At 54.3% G+C, this 17,258-nt stretch overlaps 6 protein-coding genes across 6 annotated transcripts; 2 read left to right on the top strand and 4 right to left on the bottom strand.

Moving 5' to 3' along the window:
- Positions 1-1,077: 1,077 nt before the first annotated feature.
- On the bottom strand, positions 1,078-3,774 carry HMPREF1541_07291 (uncharacterized protein; the record flags this gene model as incomplete). The annotated part of the gene is made up of 1 exon (XM_008721615.1): positions 1,078-3,774. One exon carries the CDS (start codon positions 3,772-3,774, stop codon positions 1,078-1,080), a length of 2,697 nt encoding a protein of 898 aa, XP_008719837.1.
- A 964-nt stretch (positions 3,775-4,738) lies between these two features.
- On the top strand, positions 4,739-6,037 carry HMPREF1541_07290 (nuclear distribution protein PAC1; the record flags this gene model as incomplete). Its single annotated transcript, XM_008721614.1, has 1 exon — positions 4,739-6,037. The coding sequence occupies one exon, from the start codon at positions 4,739-4,741 to the stop codon at positions 6,035-6,037; it is 1,299 nt and encodes a 432-aa protein (XP_008719836.1).
- Positions 6,038-7,394: 1,357 nt separating this feature from the next.
- HMPREF1541_07289 (uncharacterized protein) lies at positions 7,395-9,906 on the top strand (the record flags this gene model as incomplete). Its single annotated transcript, XM_008721613.1, has 3 exons — positions 7,395-7,460; positions 7,533-7,658; positions 7,714-9,906. 3 exons carry the CDS (start codon positions 7,395-7,397, stop codon positions 9,904-9,906), a joined length of 2,385 nt encoding a protein of 794 aa, XP_008719835.1.
- Positions 9,907-12,545: 2,639 nt separating this feature from the next.
- On the bottom strand, positions 12,546-13,723 carry HMPREF1541_07288 (uncharacterized protein; the record flags this gene model as incomplete). Its single annotated transcript, XM_008721612.1, has 4 exons — positions 12,546-12,611; positions 12,675-13,064; positions 13,119-13,578; positions 13,614-13,723. The coding sequence occupies 4 exons, from the start codon at positions 13,721-13,723 to the stop codon at positions 12,546-12,548; spliced, it is 1,026 nt and encodes a 341-aa protein (XP_008719834.1).
- Positions 13,724-14,673: 950 nt separating this feature from the next.
- Positions 14,674-15,868, bottom strand: HMPREF1541_07287 (uncharacterized protein; the record flags this gene model as incomplete). The annotated part of the gene is made up of 3 exons (XM_008721611.1): positions 14,674-15,548; positions 15,596-15,687; positions 15,798-15,868. 3 exons carry the CDS (start codon positions 15,866-15,868, stop codon positions 14,674-14,676), a joined length of 1,038 nt encoding a protein of 345 aa, XP_008719833.1.
- A 449-nt stretch (positions 15,869-16,317) lies between these two features.
- HMPREF1541_07286 (40S ribosomal protein S6-B) lies at positions 16,318-17,255 on the bottom strand (the record flags this gene model as incomplete). The annotated part of the gene is made up of 5 exons (XM_008721610.1): positions 16,318-16,576; positions 16,627-16,886; positions 16,944-17,000; positions 17,056-17,157; positions 17,202-17,255. 5 exons carry the CDS (start codon positions 17,253-17,255, stop codon positions 16,318-16,320), a joined length of 732 nt encoding a protein of 243 aa, XP_008719832.1.
- Between the last annotated feature and the right edge of the window lie 3 nt (positions 17,256-17,258).

Here is a 17,258-nt window from a genome sequence, read left to right as displayed (position 1 = left end):
CTGTCTACGTACTACAGTGCTCATTACCGCTCACTCTTCACCCTCACGTGCTCGGTCTTGCTTCCTGGTTAGTCCATTCTTCTATCCCGGCGTAGGAAGCAGGGCGCGCTGACTTAAGTGCTTAGTGAATATAAATGCTGACCGCCATGGTTATGTTTGTGGATAGTAGTGAGCAGCACTTTCGCGAATAATAATGCACTCATGTACAGAGTAGAGCAATAATAGTCACTCGCGCCGCAACAAGTTCACGAGGACGAAACATAGTAATCTACCTCCTCAAGATCATGCCATAGTGGAAAAGGCTTATCAACCGATTGATTCCCTCTCCCCGGAAATCAAAAACGCCCGCTTGCTTCCTCGTTCTGTCGCTGCTGCGTGGGACGCAAGCAGAACGCATGCTTTGTCCTGTTATCTATGTACCCACACCCCCATCCCCTGTCATCACCCTATGTACAATAACCCAGAGTGGGCGCACGAATGGTCATGAGATGGACATTATGCGCCAGCCATGTACCGCAACCGAGTCCAACACACAAAGATCGGTCACGTTGTAAAGGCGTCGGGAAATGCAGCAGAATAAAAGTTGATGCGGCCGTGAAAAAAAGGTGAGAACGGCAGAAATGGTATCTTCGAAACAAAAGCAACCCGCGCCTTGTGGATGTACCCATGTTGCCTGATCTTGGATTTGAGTCCTCCACTGCGGTCTTGTCACCAGGTCGATCAGTGATGATCCGGCGACAGCCCGATTTCCCTGCCCCGAATGCGAAGTCCGGAAGGCGTGGTATATCCATGGGACACAAGCTGTGATGTTGCCGTGCAAACCACTGTCGGGCCCGTGAACGCGCTCCTAGGCCCAACAGAAGGACTGCGGTCTGACAACGCATACGGATGTTTTGCTAAGCGGGTACCTGCACGGGGGTGCATGATGGTGCTTCGCAGGTATCCGTGTTTTGGAGGGGGCGTCAGAGGCGTCTGATCCAGCAGTCGAGAGGATATTGACATCGAAGACGATGATGATGTGTCACACTATTGGTTACGAGGTAATTGCCTCGCCTGTAGAGACATTAGCTTATAAAATCACCGGATTCGGAGACACCTTACCTTCATAGCTTCAATCCTTGCCTTCAACTGGCTCGTCACCTCGGCGGCACGCTTCCAATTCTCAGTTTGACCTGCACCTCCTGCTTCATTTGCATTTGGACGGACGGGACTCATGTTGCCACTTCCCACAGGAGGGCTGATTTTCCGCCGTGACATTAACGTGCTTTCAAAGCCATTGTTCTCCTTCTCATCACTTGGGCTGAGACTGTTGTTTGTGAAGCCAGACATTGGCCGGGGTTTGACGCTGCCTGGTCTACTCGTGCCGCTAGCAGCAGAATCGGTTCTTTGAAGGCCAAAAGACCGACTGTCAGGCCTCGCATCGACTCGACCATTGGCAGCAAAGCGTGACGAGTTGTCGTCGTGGATACCATTGGCACCCTCATCATCCAGGGGTCGACCACGCATGATGTCTTCCCGCTCGCGGCCTATGCTTTCTCGCCCCAGACGAGATACCTCGCGCTTGTAGCGCTCAGACTCTTTCTTCAGAGACTCCATCTCAGTACGAAGAACATCGCACTCACCACGGGCGCGAGTGAGTTGTGTTTCCTTCGCTTTGATCTGCAAGACGTCACGAGTGTGGTCCTCAATTAGCTGAGCATTCTGATTCTGGAGTTCGGAGATTTCGGCGTTGAGTTTCGCGTTGCTGCTTCTTAGGTTATCGGCCACGGCACTGAGGCGTTCCTTCTCTGCGCGAAGTTCTTCCAACTCGGCGCGTTCAATGGCTGACATCCCGATAGCAGCAGGAGCTTGCGGCGGTGACATGGGCATGGCCGCGGGTCGCGATAGAGGACGACCGGCAAGACCACGGCCCATTCCAAACTTCGACGGCGAGGCAGCTGGAACTTCATCTTCGCCATCCTGGCTCACAGGAGGCGAAATGACCCGACGCTGCTGGGGGCTGGCCATATTTGGCCTTTTGAGGCCACTCAGCTTTAGGCCCGATGGTGCAGCAAGACCCGGCTTCGGCACGCCGCCCGGTTTTGGCAGAGCTTTCGCCGTGGGTTTCGCTGGAGGAGCCGGTTCTTCCGCTGGAGGAGCGGCAGCAGCTGCTTTCTTGACCGCTGGCTTTTTCGAGCCGCCGACGACCTTCCTGCCAACAGCAGAAGCGGATTTGGCTGGAGCGGGGGCTGGCTTCGGCTTCTCCTTTGCCTTGACCTCGGCAGTGTCAAAGTACTCCTTGATCTTGGTCTTGCGAATGTCATCCAGGTTATCAATATACTGAACCATGGGTCGTTCTCCAATGATCTTCATCAGAGTTCCTAGGATCTCAGCACCGCCTGCTCGCATGGCCTCGGTAGACTCTGTCAGAAGTTTCGTACCGGCTCCCGCAATAGATTTCTGTTCGTCTTTCGACGGGACCACTCTTGTATTTCGTAGACATCGGACGAGAAATTTGATCGTCTCACCTTTGACATTGGGATTCTTGTGGGCCAAGAAGCCGAGTATCTCCTCTAGGCACTCAGTCAGAGATGTTGCAGAGAAGACACCATCAAGAGCAGCTCCGAGAGCATCTGTGACGGCTTGCTTCTTTTCCTTCAGGCGCTCCATCACTGGACCCATAATGGTCGATCGATAACGGCCAAAGTCTTTCCGCATCCCGAAGGCTAGTTTTTCAACGCAGTTTGCCGCGACGGTAACGACAGCAACGTTAGCGTCTTTCATTGACTTGGTCAGTGCTCGAATAACGTCGTCCCAGTGACCACCTTTTATTCTTGGTACGTTGATGACGTTGAAGAGGGCGTCCAGGGTCTCTTTTCGCTCCTTCCATTTAGAAGAGTTGATCATCTCGTTAAAATCCGCTGGAACTTTGGCTAAGCAGTCTTGCGGTTCTGCGAGATCGAACGCGTCGACCTCGACGGCCTCTTCTTCCTCTGCTTCAACCTCTACGCCTTCGCCACCAACATCGTTTCCGGTATTGGCCGAAGCAGTAGCCATTTGAGCCTGTTGGGCGCGAGTGAAGCGCTCCTGCTTGGGAGGGGATTCCTCTTTGACTTTCTCGAACAGCTTCTCCAGATCACCTTGCTGTACAGGTTTTAGGTCATTCCAGAAGATGGCCTTCATTGCATCTTTTAGCCAGCGATACAGCTCAACTGTGAGATTTTGAGCCTCGGCGCGGACGTTCTTGTCTGCATGACCGAAGACTTTGGGCAATAGTTTCAGGACCGGATTCGGTTGCGCGATTTTAACACCAAAGTTATGGAAGATCGCGGTGATGGCAGCCAAAGTCGCGGCAATTACTTTGGGTTGTTTGTGGGCTAGGGCTGGTAGTAAGTCCTCGATGACCAAATCTGGCTTATCGATCTCGACGTAGAGAAGTAGTGCTTCGAGCGCATTGGCTTTGGCAGCGGGTCTTGTTGACGACAGGCCTTTCTCGTATATGGGTTGGATAGTGTGCGGTCTCGAACGTGAGGCGGCTTGATGACCGCCATATTTCAAGAAAGCGCAGAGCGCACCTAGACCTTCTTGCTGAGCCGCCACGTTGGAATCTGCAGCGGCGCCTTTCCACAGACCAGCATCTTGAATAAAGGGTCTGAAAGCAGGGTCGGACTCATCGGGGGTCTTCTCGAAGACCTGGGCGGCCGCCTCATATCCTTCCTTGCGGACCTTCCATAGCTTGTGAATAAACCTGTCTGGCAGCGGTAGCTGCGAGTAGTCCTCCTCAGCCTCCGCCATACTTGGATTGGAGAATTTGCGGCGTAGACGAAGGACACTGCGGGATGAGTTGGGCCAAGAGGGGTCCTTGGGCTTGTTGTGCCTTTTAAACATGGTTAGCATATTGATTGATATCGCAACAAAATACGCGTGTAGGATTTGTGACTGACCTTGGGATTCAGAGCGTCAAGGACGAGAGGAGATGTGCATGCGCGCGTGAGCAAGCGGTAGGCAGGTGCGGTCAAAACAAGTCGTCGCTGCGCGAAAGTCGTGGAGGGGAAGTTGTCAGTGTTTATTTCGAGAGACACTGCTGCACTGCAGGCGAAGAAACACGCGAACGTCCTGAGAAGGTAGTGGCGCGACTGCAAGAGAACTGTCGTAGTCCTCAATACCACAGAAAGGACGTGTCGTGTCTATAGAAAGATAGCGAGAGTGGTGTGTTGACCGGGGGCGCATGACGAAGATCGGGCATTATCCAGGGTTGCTAGGCGGAACCAAAACTTTCCTGGGCAGTCATCCCTGCACCTCATCCCAACTCCAAGGGCATATGTCACTGCCTGTTGCTCTTTAGCACTCGTCCAGATCTCAAGTCGTGTCACAATTTCACAGAATACCTGACACATACCTCGCGTTGCTCTCGCGGCCGAGTCAACACACTTAGTATTTGCACGCTGCCGGAAGCACTTGCAAGCAAACTCCGCAACTGCGCAATCGCCCACCTGTTCATGATCTCCTTACCCCTGCAGACTTTCCCGCACGAGCCTCAATAGTGTTTCTTAGACCACCGACTTGAGAAATATCGTCGCATGTCCCAATTTCGTCGCTAGGAACACCCCTCGCTGCGGCCTCAGGGCCATCATGAGCCAATTACTGACTTCTCGTCAAGCAGAGGAGCTGTGAGTGACCCTTTGAACCAGACGAAGACACGACTTAAGCTGACCCTGGCAGCCATAAGTCAATGGTGTCCTACTTGCTATCTGTTGGCATGACCGAGAGTGCCAATGCTCTACGGCAAGAATCAAAGCTGGCCGAAACATTTGACGATGCGACCGCAAAAAAGTACGAAACTCTGCTGGAGAAGAAGTGGACGTCAGTGGTACGATTGCAGAAGAAGATAATGGATCTGGAGGCCAAAAACGCATCTCTGCAGCAAGAAGTAGACACAGCAACACCCCTATCATCCAGTCGGAAACTGGACCCATCTACCTGGCTACCACGAAGCCCCGCCAGGCACACATTGCAGGGACACCGTTTGCCCGTCACATCAGTCGCATTCCATCCGGTCTTTTCCTCCATGGCCTCGGGTTCCGAAGATGCTACCATAAAGATCTGGGACTGGGAGTTAGGAGAACTAGAGCGAACGCTGAAGGGCCACACCAAGGCCGTCTTGGACCTGGACTTTGGTGGTCCGCGGGGAGGCACACTATTGGCTAGTTGCAGCTCCGATCTGACCATCAAGCTCTGGGATCCAAGTGACGAATACAAGAACACGCGGACATTGCCCGGACATGACCACTCGATCTCGTCCATCCGCTTCATACCTTCGGGGGCCGCGGGCGCACCACTGTCTGGGAATACTCTGGTATCTGCGTCACGAGACCAGACACTGAAGATCTGGGACGTCACAACGGGCTACTGTTTGAAAACACTTAAAGGTCACACGGATTGGGTCCGGTCGGTGACGCCGTCGATTGATGGCCGATGGCTGTTGAGCGCGGGCAACGATCAGATACCACGACTGTGGGATGCCAATACCGGCGAAGCCAAAATCACCTTTCTCGGGCACGAGCACTACCTTGAATGCGTGGCCTTTGCACCAAGCACGGCATATGTGCACTTGGCGGCAATTGCTGGCTACAAAAAACCACCTCCTTCGGCAAGCACAGGCGAGTTTTTGGCGACGGGAGGTAGAGACAAAATCATCAAAATCTGGGACAACCGAGGCACTTGCCACAAGACATTGGTTGGTCACGACAACTGGGTCCGGGGCCTAGTGTTCCACCCTTCGGGCAGATATTTGCTTTCGGTGTCGGATGATAAGACAATACGATGTTGGGACTTGTCACAGGAGGGGAAGTGCGTCAAGGTCGTGGATGGAGCCCACCAGCACTTTATCAGCTGCATTCGCTGGGCGCCGGACGTGCCCGGGCAGCCGACTGTCAATGGCGAGTCCAATGGGACGGTGAATGGCACGAAAAAGGAGGACGCTGCAGGCGGTGGCAAGATCCGGTGTGTGCTTGCGACCGCCAGTGTCGACCAGAATGTACGAGTATTCGCTGGCTGATGAGACGACGATTTTACGTAGCATTTTATGATACCACGGATTCAACGTTGGCCATGGCCGGACTGGCAGAAAATCCAAAGTCGATGCTCCCCAGAAAAACCCCTGGCTGTGTAACCTGTCTCGTGCGAAGAGGACGAACTTGGGTGTCAAACGGCGCACGGGTGCTGCACTCTTCCTGGCTGCAGCGATCCGTGATAGCCTGACACCAGCTATGCCAATGCTATACTATACTATACTAGAGCATAGACTTGCGATGTGATAAAAACGAGGCTCACGTGGTGGTTGCCATCAGCCGCGCGGAAAGCTACGCGGTTCCGCATTCAGCCTTCGACAACCTCCACGCTGCCTTCTCCCAACCTCCTTCTCTTCCCACCATCACGCTTCGAAGGCGGAACATGGCTCTTTTCCGTCTCGGGACCGACCCCGGAAGCTCTGACCGGCGACTTTCAGCGGCGTAAAGTGTCCCTATCGGAAAGCAGCTGAGGCTGAAAGACAGTCAGTTGCAAACCTTAGCCGATACCATCTCCGTTGTTCCCACCGGCGAGAAGCTCCAGCGAGAGCCTCCCAGCAGATGGATGCCCCCCCCCCTCCAATTCCACTTATGGTGTGGCCGTGATAATCTCGCGACCAATCGAGGGCCCCTTTCTTTGTTCAAGACTGCATTCCTCGCTCCATTGTCGCGGGTGCACCGTGCGTTCTTGACGCATACTTCCGACCTGGGCCCTGCCGCAACAAAGAAAGCGGTGCACAATCGTCTGCCATGGCTTTCGAACAGGTCAGCTCGTCGGCTGCCTCGTACCATGTTTGCACAGCACGACGCCAGACAAAGAAGGTACTGTTGCGAACTCCAAAGCTGGCAATGCCCATTCCATCTGCTATTATGTTGACCTTGACCCTTACCTTGCATTCTCTCGTCCATGCGGCATTCAGGAATCTGCACCTGCCACTCCCTCACTGAATTCCTTTCTCTGCGCTATGACTCTTTCCATTTCAGATCAACCTTCTCAATGGCATCGCGTCACCAAGCGCCATTCCCTACTCAGTGATGCAACCATTGACCCTTTCCCATATCGAAATCATCGCGCCGCTTCACTTCTCGACCATCACATAGTCAGAGACCGTTCGCAAGATGCTTCAGTAGCTGACAATGGCCGCCGGAGCACTGTGGCCTTTCTTACCCAGCCTCCAGGCCCTGCTGTAGCACCTCTACCCCCTCCTCCACCATCACCACCTCCTGCTGCTGCTCCTCCGCCGTTTGCAGGCCCGGATCAGTTCCATGATTCAAGAAAGCGGTCAATACATGAAATGGCAGTTCCTGAAATGTCAGAAGGCTCGTCATCTCCTACCAGCACCGGCAATGTCGAAGGAGGAAGCCAGTTCTGTCTCTGCCAACCAGAACCAAAGATACCTAGACCACGTAACGGTAAGACCCTCGCCTGCCGGGATCTTGAAAGCCTTTTAACAATAAAGTGCAGCCTTCATTCTTTACCGCCAGCACCAGCAAGCTGCGGTGGTTCGTGCGAACCCTGGACTGCCGAATCCGGCCATATCTAAGATCATTGGCGAACAATGGAGCCGACTGCCAGAGGATGCCAAAAATGAATGGAAAGCGCTTGCGGAAGTACGTCAAAGCAGGCCTACAAAGTTCTTTGTGCTGACTGCCTCGTGCTCGACAGGAAGAAAAGGCTCGCCAAGCGCAACAATACCCTGACTACCGCTACCAACCTCGACGAAACGGTCGCTACAGCAGTCAGTCCTCCGGCTCAGGTCCTCCAAGCAACAGCCAAGTCGACGAGCAAGGCAACTGTAAGAAGTGTGGCGGCAAGACCATGAACCCCCCTGCCACCCCCTACAATCCCTATCCTACCACTCCTCGGGGTCCACCTCCTCAGATGCCTCGTGGGTCTCAACCCATCGTCTCTCCACCACAAAGCAGCCGACCTTCTTACCCCGATCGACACTGGCCACCCGGTCCGCCTCGGTTTGACCCGCGCGACCCTCGTAACCACGATCCTCGTTCTCGATATTCCTCTTTACCAGATGGACCTCCGGATGCACCCGATCTGAAGCGGCGACGGTTCGATGGCAATGGCATTTACATCCCAACTAGAGAGTGGCGCGAAGCTCCCTACCAGTATTCTCCTCGGGGATCTTTCTTTCGGGCGGAGATGCCTCCCGACGGGCATCGACCATCCATACCCGGCGGGCCTCGCGCAACTTATGCTCAACCGCCGGCAGCCCACCCTCCGAGATTATCGCTTGCACGGCCACCTCCGCCTCCGCAGCAACACAAACGTGATCCTAGTCTGACTTTACCACCGTTGACGACGGCTTCTAGCAATCAGCCGCCATCTACTTCATCTCCGCCCGGTCTGGAAGCCATGATCATGTCTATTCCCGTCCTCAACAAAGTGAAGATCCTTGCGCAAATCTCACCTCATCTTGCACCGCCTAATATGGACTCTCCACCTCAACCAGTACGCGGCTCAGTCGTCGCCATTGAAGGCATGGATCCCACAGCAGTGTACAGCATGACTAATAGCTTGGCCGAGGAGCTGGAGAAGGACGGTAAATTCGCAGTACGAATCTTTGGCGGACCAGATTCATACTCGCTTCGAGGTGAGAACAGCCGCGCGAGCAAACGACTTTCAATCGCAGAAACACTCAGCGTGATCGGCGAATGGCACAAAATCAGTGAGGAAATGAGAAAATTCATTACTACCCAAGTCTCTCCCTCCAGTGAAGGCTCCATGAGCGCTTCAGACCGGCCTCGTAGAGAGTCCATGATCATGATGGATGCTCCTGCCTCCTCAGACCCCCAGAAGACTCCCGAGCGCGGTGCAGCAATAAAGGTGTCCGAAGTGGAGCATTCTTTCATCGAGAACGACGAAGATGCAGAGAAGCTAGCGGCCACAATAATATCTCCAGGAACCATCTCGCAAACAGCCGATCTCAAACTAGCAACTCCTCCGTCTCAGCGACACGCTTTTTCGGGCCGCACGGCTTCCATTGCCGCCTTCTCAATCAATCAGTCGAAGGAAACCGACGACGCGCCCTACACTCGTATCCCTGCAGCTGCCATGCAGCGCCCGGGCACGCCGCCTCGCGCTACCCGTTCTGCTTCCAATGTGAGCAACAGCAACAAACAGTTTGACACTGTCCCTCCCCCTCGCTCCGCGACCTCCTCACAACCACCGACCCCTTCTATCTCCGCTCCGGCCACGGGTGTCCCTCCTGTTATACCAGTTGCCGTCACACCTTCGGACCACGCCACCTCGGTTGCCAAATCCGCGCTGCCATCCCCAGGTCTCGCATCACCTGGGCCGATCCCCATCGCTCTTGTCCCGCATTATCAGCTTACGACTGTCGATAGCGCAGCCATCACCTTGCCAATCAACGACTCGTATTCGCCTCTTGCGCACTGGCAATGGCTTGCTACCCTTTGGAGAGGCTGTATCGGTCCGGACGTCAGCATTGTGATCAACGGACCTACCGGCTCTGTCTCGGAGGCATCTGCCGGGGCTCAAGTCGATGCGGAGAAAGCGAGCCCGAACAGCGCAGGTACAAAGGACGCATTTGACAAGCAAGGGGAGAAGAACAAGGATTCGGAGCCCAAGTCACAAGGACCAAACGATCCAGCGAGAGCCAGCAATGCTAATACCGGCACCGACCGTACCTCTACGAGTAGTGTTAGAGGAGGCAGCCAAGGCGTAGATGTCCGGTTGCTGGAGTGTCGCGCTGTTGTGGTTCGGATGGACGGTTCTGTTGGCAAGGATTTGGCCACGGCGAAGGATAGAGAGAATGCGGAGTTCTGGGAGAAGGCGAAGAGAAGAGTAGGGTTTGAGGTCGGGGAGTTTTTGCGGCGGTAACGTTTCTTCAGGTTGGACTTTGTGTAGTCAACGAAAGCATCTGCCGGCCCAAGAGGCAGTGGTCGGTGGTTTGGAAGACGATAGAGATGATATTGGAGCTGGAGAGTGGGGAGGGAGAGAGAGAGATTTAGAGTGCGACATCTAGTGGCAAGAATTCAATGATCTATATATGAATACAATACGCTGAATGATCACGATATAAAATTCTATGAAGTCAGGCAACAGCAAGGTCCTCCTGGCTTTGTCTTAACACGCAACACGCTTTTGCTGCCATCGTTCTCTCCCGGCTCTCATTGTATGAAGGAACATCTCACAGGCTGATAGCTGCAGTCAGTAGTCTTCTCCTTGTTTGTGTCAAGCAGGAGAGTTGCTTTTTCGAATTGCTCATTCAAACAGCATCGCCAAATTCATGGGGCTGGTTCACAGAATTGTTTCGTGACGCTTCCGAAGTAGGAGTTTGTCACTGTCACATTTTCCAAGCCCGGGGTAGTCAACGACAGCAGCTGAGTGCAATTCGTGTGCTGCAGCTGTACCTGCCTCGCACTGTGGCCACCAGTCAGTTGCCCGTCAGTGAAGTAGCGGGTAGGGCTTTGGTCAACACACTGAATGGGCTTCCGTCATTTCGACAAATGTAATTCCATCTTCTCTCCTTCCTCCTCGATACCACGATCGTTGGCGCGCAGTTCCTCTGGTATCAAAGTGAAAACCAACGACCACATAATCCTTTCATCAGCACCAGTCAATACGGATCCGCAACCAGAATGTCTGTCTTCGGCACTAGAAAGATACCCACACTCGCTATGAAGGCTGGAGATTCGGCGCTGCCTGATATTGACAGCAGACATCAGACGCGACTGATGGGCGCATCATCGTCCAAGCACCAGACAAGCTCTCAGATATTCATGTAAGTTGTGAGCACCATCAAGACCACAGCAGCTGCCGCTAATTTACACTCTCAAAAGCCTGCAGTCATCTCTGGTCCCCCTTCCAATCCCGATCTGCAGCTAGTGGAAGTTCTGACCGAGATCCGTTCCAAGATCTATCCATACCTTCCGCAAAAGGATGGCGTTGTTATTGTCGATTTCGACTAGCCGCCAGGACCTGCCCAGCTTCGCGATGATCGCAGCCTAGCCCGCGGTTTTCGAGCCGGCCTTGCTCTTCTTCCGGCCCGTAATGTGGCCAGTATCCTTCAGACCTGCAAAAAGGCATATTCTGAAACCGCACAAGCTCTCTACGGTGGCAACGAGTTCTCGAGCACCAACATTTTAGGATTTCGGGACACCTTCGTGAAGGACCCAGAACATGGCATTGGCGCTACGAATGCTATGCTCATCAGGCGAGCGCACTTTGACTTGACTATCCCAAACACATACTTTGATCCTGAACACACCTACGACTTGCGGAGTTTCTCGGTCTTTCTGACCAAGGAGTTGCCAAAAGTAGAGAACGTCACACTCGCAAACCGACGCGTTGATAGAGTATAGAAGTCTAAAAAGATGAATTGGGATCCATTTAGGGCTACACATCGTCGGAAGCTACTACACACAGCGGCATGGGTGACTTTGGAGGGATCCCAGGCTCAAAAAAGCTATACGGGTGGCGCAAGGTGAGCGGATTAGCAGTCTCGGTGATGCTACACTATTACCAAGTTATGTGTACGTCTGTTACCGGCTGGCATGACATGTCGTCTAGATAGGTGGGGTACTAGTACAGTCACAACTCCACGAGGGCAGGAGGTGGAAGCGAGAGATGTCGTGCTTGACTGTGTCAGAATTCGTCAGGTGGGATGGGAGAAGAATGAGGAGCTCGCTGATGAAGCATTCGCATTACCTGAGGACGCGTGGTCTTCTGAGCCTGACGAGGGCAGAAAGCCATCGGTCGGAGGATACCACCCAGATGCAGGCGGACTAAGCGTCAGCAATGGTGAGGTAGCGCGAACAGAATGGATGTTGCTACGAGAAGATCTGTCATCCGGCAGCCAAAGACTTGCTGCGATTGTGGAAGGACGGAGTCTTTTGGCAGGATATGGGGAGCAAACCATCGAGTCCTGTGCTATACCTCAAGGACGAAATGCGTCTTTCAATAGTATGAGAGACTCCTGCCCAGACCCTGTTTCCTTGGCACGCCCAAGGCTATGATTGTCAGGGGTCGTGGCCACCACCACGAACTGCATCATGTGCTAAACGCCCTTTGCGTTGTATATATGAGTCTATTAGGCTTAGAGTGGTACGAACCATTGATAGGAGGTAAGAGAACCTCATTTGCTGCCCATCAGCAGCTATGCGCGGCGCTCACTACGGTGTGCGTTCCGTGACTGCCGGTACGCCTTCTCATGTGTCGGCTACATATTCCAGCATGACGACATGTAGCTTGCTCAGCTCCTGTAGTCGCTGCTGTTGAGGTCGTAAGAGGTGACCATGATGCTCTCAACCTAGCATTTTATGGGTCTAATAGTGGAGAGAAAGAAGGAAAGTTCGAGAAGGCAACCAAGCCTGGTAAAGGGCCCAACAAGGCGCAGAAGCTTCAGATTCCATTACTACTCATTGTCTTGTACAGACCATCCTGGAAGCTCACACCCTTTGCATATCTCCAAACCCTCTCATGACGGAGCCGCTCCAAGTATAATAAACGCCTTTCCGTCAAAGATCCTGAACCTTTACAACAACCTTCCCTTGCGCTCTTCGACTGAACATCCGCTCATATGCCTAGTCATCAAGGTCAGTAAACCATGCTCCAACAACAAACTACACTGGGAGAAGCGAACTCACCTTCTTCGCATCGTCCATAGCAAACACGCTGTCAATCTTGACCTTGTGCCTCCCCTCCGCCACCGCCGTCTGCAGCGTCTTCCAGATGTCCACGCCCGCCTGTTCCGAGCTGATGAAAGTCCAGGTTCGGGGCGTCCCTCCCAGAAAGACAGGCCAGAGGTTGTTCGATGCCTGCATGGAGATATTGCGGAAGAGGTTCGTCCAGGTGAGGCCGTCGCCCATGGGCGTGCCGATCGCGAGGAATGGCTTTCCTTGAGCGAGGTACTTGGGTGAGCCGTAATAGAGGGCCTGACTGGTGCCGACGGTGTCGATGATGGCGTCGAAGGGCTTCGTTGAGTACGTCGACGCCAGATAATGGGGTAGAGATGCATGCTGGGTATAGTCCACCACCTGCCCCCTGTCAGCCTCTTGCCATATGATCACGGACGGGATACCGAAACTTACCTCATCCGCGCCCATCCTCTTCACCAACTCCGCATTCTTCCCCGAACACGTCGTGACAATCGTTCCCTCGGGCCCCAAAACCTCCCTCGCGACCTGTATCGTCGACAACCCCACCCCACCACTCCCCCCATTAATCAACACCCGACCCCCGGGCTTCAACCCACTCTTACTCACGACATAAAACGCCGTTAGGCCCACACAGCCCAGCCCCGCCGCCTCCTCGAACGACACGCCCTCCGGCTTGCGCCAGACCCCGTCGCGCTGCGCGACGACGTACTCGGCCAACGTGCCCCGGCCCAGCCTGACATGCTGGCCGGGCGCGATGGCGCCAAAGACATCGTCGCCGACGCTTAAGTGGGAGACGGCCTTGCCGGTGGCGACGACGCGGCCGGAGAAGTCGTATTCGGGTACCGAGGGGGTGGTGCGGATGAAGGAGGGCACGACCCAGGCGAGGAGCGAGCTGAGGAGGTTGAGGGAGGAGTGGGAGATTTTGACGAGAGTTCGTCGTCGTGCAGGTTAGTGGGGTCGGGGCGCGGGAGGGTTGTCAGTTGGAGGGTGTGGAGGGTGTGGCCGCGGCGGGTGAAGGTCCAGGCTTTCATTGACATTGTTGTGGTGTGACTACGGTGTTTGTTGTTTGGAAAGTTGGAATATTACAAGTGTGTTTCGTGTTTGGGAATATCTCAAGATCCGAATGGGATTGACGATCGACAGGAACACAGCGTTCCTCACGTCCCGCTTCATGAAGATATACCTCTGAGAACTGGGCCAGCAGCCCAGCGACGCGGAGGAAAGGCACGCCGATGCGATGCATGAGCACATGCTAGATAACTGTACTCGTACCTACTGAAAGGACGCGCGCCGCACGCCACCGACATCTCTGCCGTCATGCTTTAGTCAAGGCGGTCTTCACTTCGGACTGCAAAGTGCCTAAGCAAGGGCCCGAGAGACAGATAACTCCAGGCCGAAGTCTAATAAGCAGGTTACCGATACATACATAGGTGCGTTATACGACGCCGGCATGACGCGATGCCTATACCCGACAAGTGTTGGCTGACTAAACGGCCGTATGATGGTGGGGGCCGAAGGGGGGTGTTCTTGGTCGGTGATTTATCATCCGCGAGGCCGAGTGTCCGAGAGGGTCACATAACGCAAGGTAAGGTGCTTCTGTGCCTCAGCCTACTGGGTTGCGAACCTATTGAAAGACCTGTATATGCTCAACGCCTTGGTCTATCGGTTTGGTGGCAATGTAGTGACTGAGAGCGAAGCAGCTTCAGATGTCCAAGGCTGATGGATTCGTACAACTGCCACCGGATCATGCAGGCTTGACAGAAGGCATGCATTGGCTGTATATTGAGAGCCATACTTTCTCACAATCTTTCCCCGAGCTCAATATTCTCCAAATCAACGCCGGTGTATGCAGATGGTGGCAGCTGCCGAATGCTCCCCGGGTCGGGATTACGGGCGAGAGCTGCTTGGCAGAGGTGCCTGTGCTAGTACATTGGTTGAAGGACCAAGATCTCCCTCATCGCGCCTTCGTGCTTGTACAGCACGAATACTAGTCAACGCTGTGGCTGAACAGGTAGCTCACACTTTCGCCGTTGTGCGTGCGCCGAATGGCTTCGGCCAACACAGGTGCAATGTCGATTGTTTCCAGTTTGCATCCCTTCAGCTTGCCATCCTCCCACACTTCCTGGCTCAGCGCTTCCCATTTCTGCTCTGGGATCGGCACCGTGTTCGTTATCACCAGTCTCGAAAGCGCGCCTGACTTCAACGTCTCCACGGCGTTGCCACTCAATACGCCGTGCGTGACAAGCGCAACAACGTCCTTGGCACCGTGCTTGATGAGTGTATCCGCCGCCTTGGAAAGCGTGCCGCAAGTATCAGCGATATCGTCGACGAGGATGGCGACCTTGTCCTTCACGTTGCCCACGAGTGTCATGCGAGAGACTTCGTTAGGCCGAGAGCGCTCCTTGTGGATCAACGCGAAGGAAAGGTCGAGCCTGTCGGCCATGGATGTCGCCCTTTTGGCGCCGCCAGCATCGGGAGATACGATTACACACTCTTGTCTCGGGCCGTTGATCTCATTGCCAGATTCGCCCACGTGTAGTAGATTCTCTCGGATCCACTTGGTGGAAGAGGGTTCCGCGTAGAGGTTGTCGACGGGAACATTGAAGAAGCCTTGGATTTGGCTGGCATGCAGATCCATGGTTATGACATGATTGCAACCAGCAGTCTGCAGCATATTGGCCATGAGCTTCGCGGTAATGGGCGCTCGTGACTTGTCTTTCTTATCTTGTCTGGCGTAGGGGAAGTTGGGGAGAATGGCAGTGATGCGGCGCGCCGACGACGTCTTGCAGGCATTGATGATGATGAGCAGCTCCATCAAACCATCGTTGATGTCGTTGGGACGCGTCGACTGGAGGACGAAGACTAGCATATGTCAGAGGGGTCGGCCAGGGTTTTGCGGACGTCGGTACCGTCTTCGTCTCTGACGGACTCGCCAATAGTCACTGAAGTCTCTTGATTCGAGTACTGCAGGACCATAATCTTGGTGAGCTCGATCCCTAGCCTGCGGGTCGTGCGTCAGTATCGCGCACTCCGCTACGTGTTGTCGCTGCATGTCCTCGAAAATTTCACATGCGCAGCCCTCGAGTCGGGATGAGCAGTACGACGACGTACCTTCTAGCCACGAGCTTGGCCAGCTCTGGGTGGCTGTTGCCAGTCAACAGTTTAATCGAGTTGGACGCCATGCCGTACTCTGTAAAGTCAGTGATCACCGAGGAAACATGGTGGACAAAATCTGGACCAGAGGGGTCGCCCATGAGCAGGTCGGAAGGCTGAGGGACGGATGTTGTTCCCCGCAGAGAATTTGGGGCTTGGCAACGGCCAAAGTACGGATGGCGGCAGCAAGGCAAAAGACTGTTACTTGTGATAGGATACGCAGGAGGAAGCATGTGTTGTGGTGTTGGGTTTCTCATTGAGTAAATTTGGGTCACCGGTATCTCAGCGGGTGGATGTGGTGCAGAACTTGCTTCTGATGGTAGCACATGGCCTGAAGCGGCTGCCCAACCTATCCCTTGCTTTGCTATTTCGTGACCACCTTGTCGTACATCCTCACAAGCAGTGGGATGGTCTCCTCGAAGCCTTTTCAGGTCTTCGAAACCCGTTTTCGCACGGTCTAAACTCCAAACGCAAATATCTACTTCCTCATGGAAGATGCGCGTCTCTTGCGCAGCTCAGACTTCTTCTCACGCTCCTCATGGACGCGCTTAGCTAGCAGCTGAGAGTACTCGTTGGCAGCATCCTTGGACGCTTCCGCGCGTCTGCGCTTCAGAGCGAGGCGGTGCCTCTTGTGTTGCATACGCTGGGGAGTGACGAGGCGCTGAATCTTGGGGGCCTTGGTGTAAGGCTTCGCACCCTCCTTCTTGGGGACAACTTCGCGACGAATGACGAACTTGCTACATGGTTGTTAGCGTTTGTGAGGAGTACACACAGACCCGTCTCTTACCGAACATCATCTTGCTTGGTGAGACCAAAGAAGCGGCGGATCTTGGTGGCACGCTTGGGACCAAGGCGCTTGGGCTGAACAGTGTCGGTGAGACCAGGGATATCTTGCTCGCCCTGCTTGACGATGGAGAGGGCAAGCACAGCCAAGTCCTGGGCGACGATGCAGCCACGGACAGACTTTCGCTTGCGCTCACCGGTGCGACGGGGTCGGTAGCAGGAGTGGCCATCGGCGAGGAGGAGCTTGACACGGGTAGGGAGCATCTGTGGACACAAGTCTCAGCGAACGTGCTGGCGCTTTTAGGAGCAGGTTTAACATACGACACCCTGCTTCATGGGAAAGCCTTGCTTGTCATTGCCACCGGTGATGCGGACAATCTGGCCAAAGGTTAGCAAGATTCTTGAAACGATCATCTCTCGAGGCGCATCGTACGTAGCCTTTCCACTCATCGCCTAGGGAGTCGGCAGGGACCTCGGTCGACATCTTCTTGTCCATGAAGACGCGAAGCTTGCGCTCATCTTCAATCTCGATCAGCTGCGGCCGAAATGTTAGCAGGTGTCCATGGCAGTGGAATTGACGACACTACGTGCCTTCTGCGTGCCAGCAGGCGGGTTGCTGATATTGAGCTTCATGTT

The sequence above is a fragment of the Cyphellophora europaea genome (assembly GCF_000365145.1).
Source record: "Cyphellophora europaea CBS 101466 unplaced genomic scaffold supercont1.7, whole genome shotgun sequence".
Lineage (NCBI taxonomy): Eukaryota > Fungi > Ascomycota > Eurotiomycetes > Chaetothyriales > Cyphellophoraceae > Cyphellophora > Cyphellophora europaea.
The sequence above is the reverse complement of the archived record's forward strand: the minus strand, read 5'-3'. Positions and strand labels throughout refer to the sequence as shown.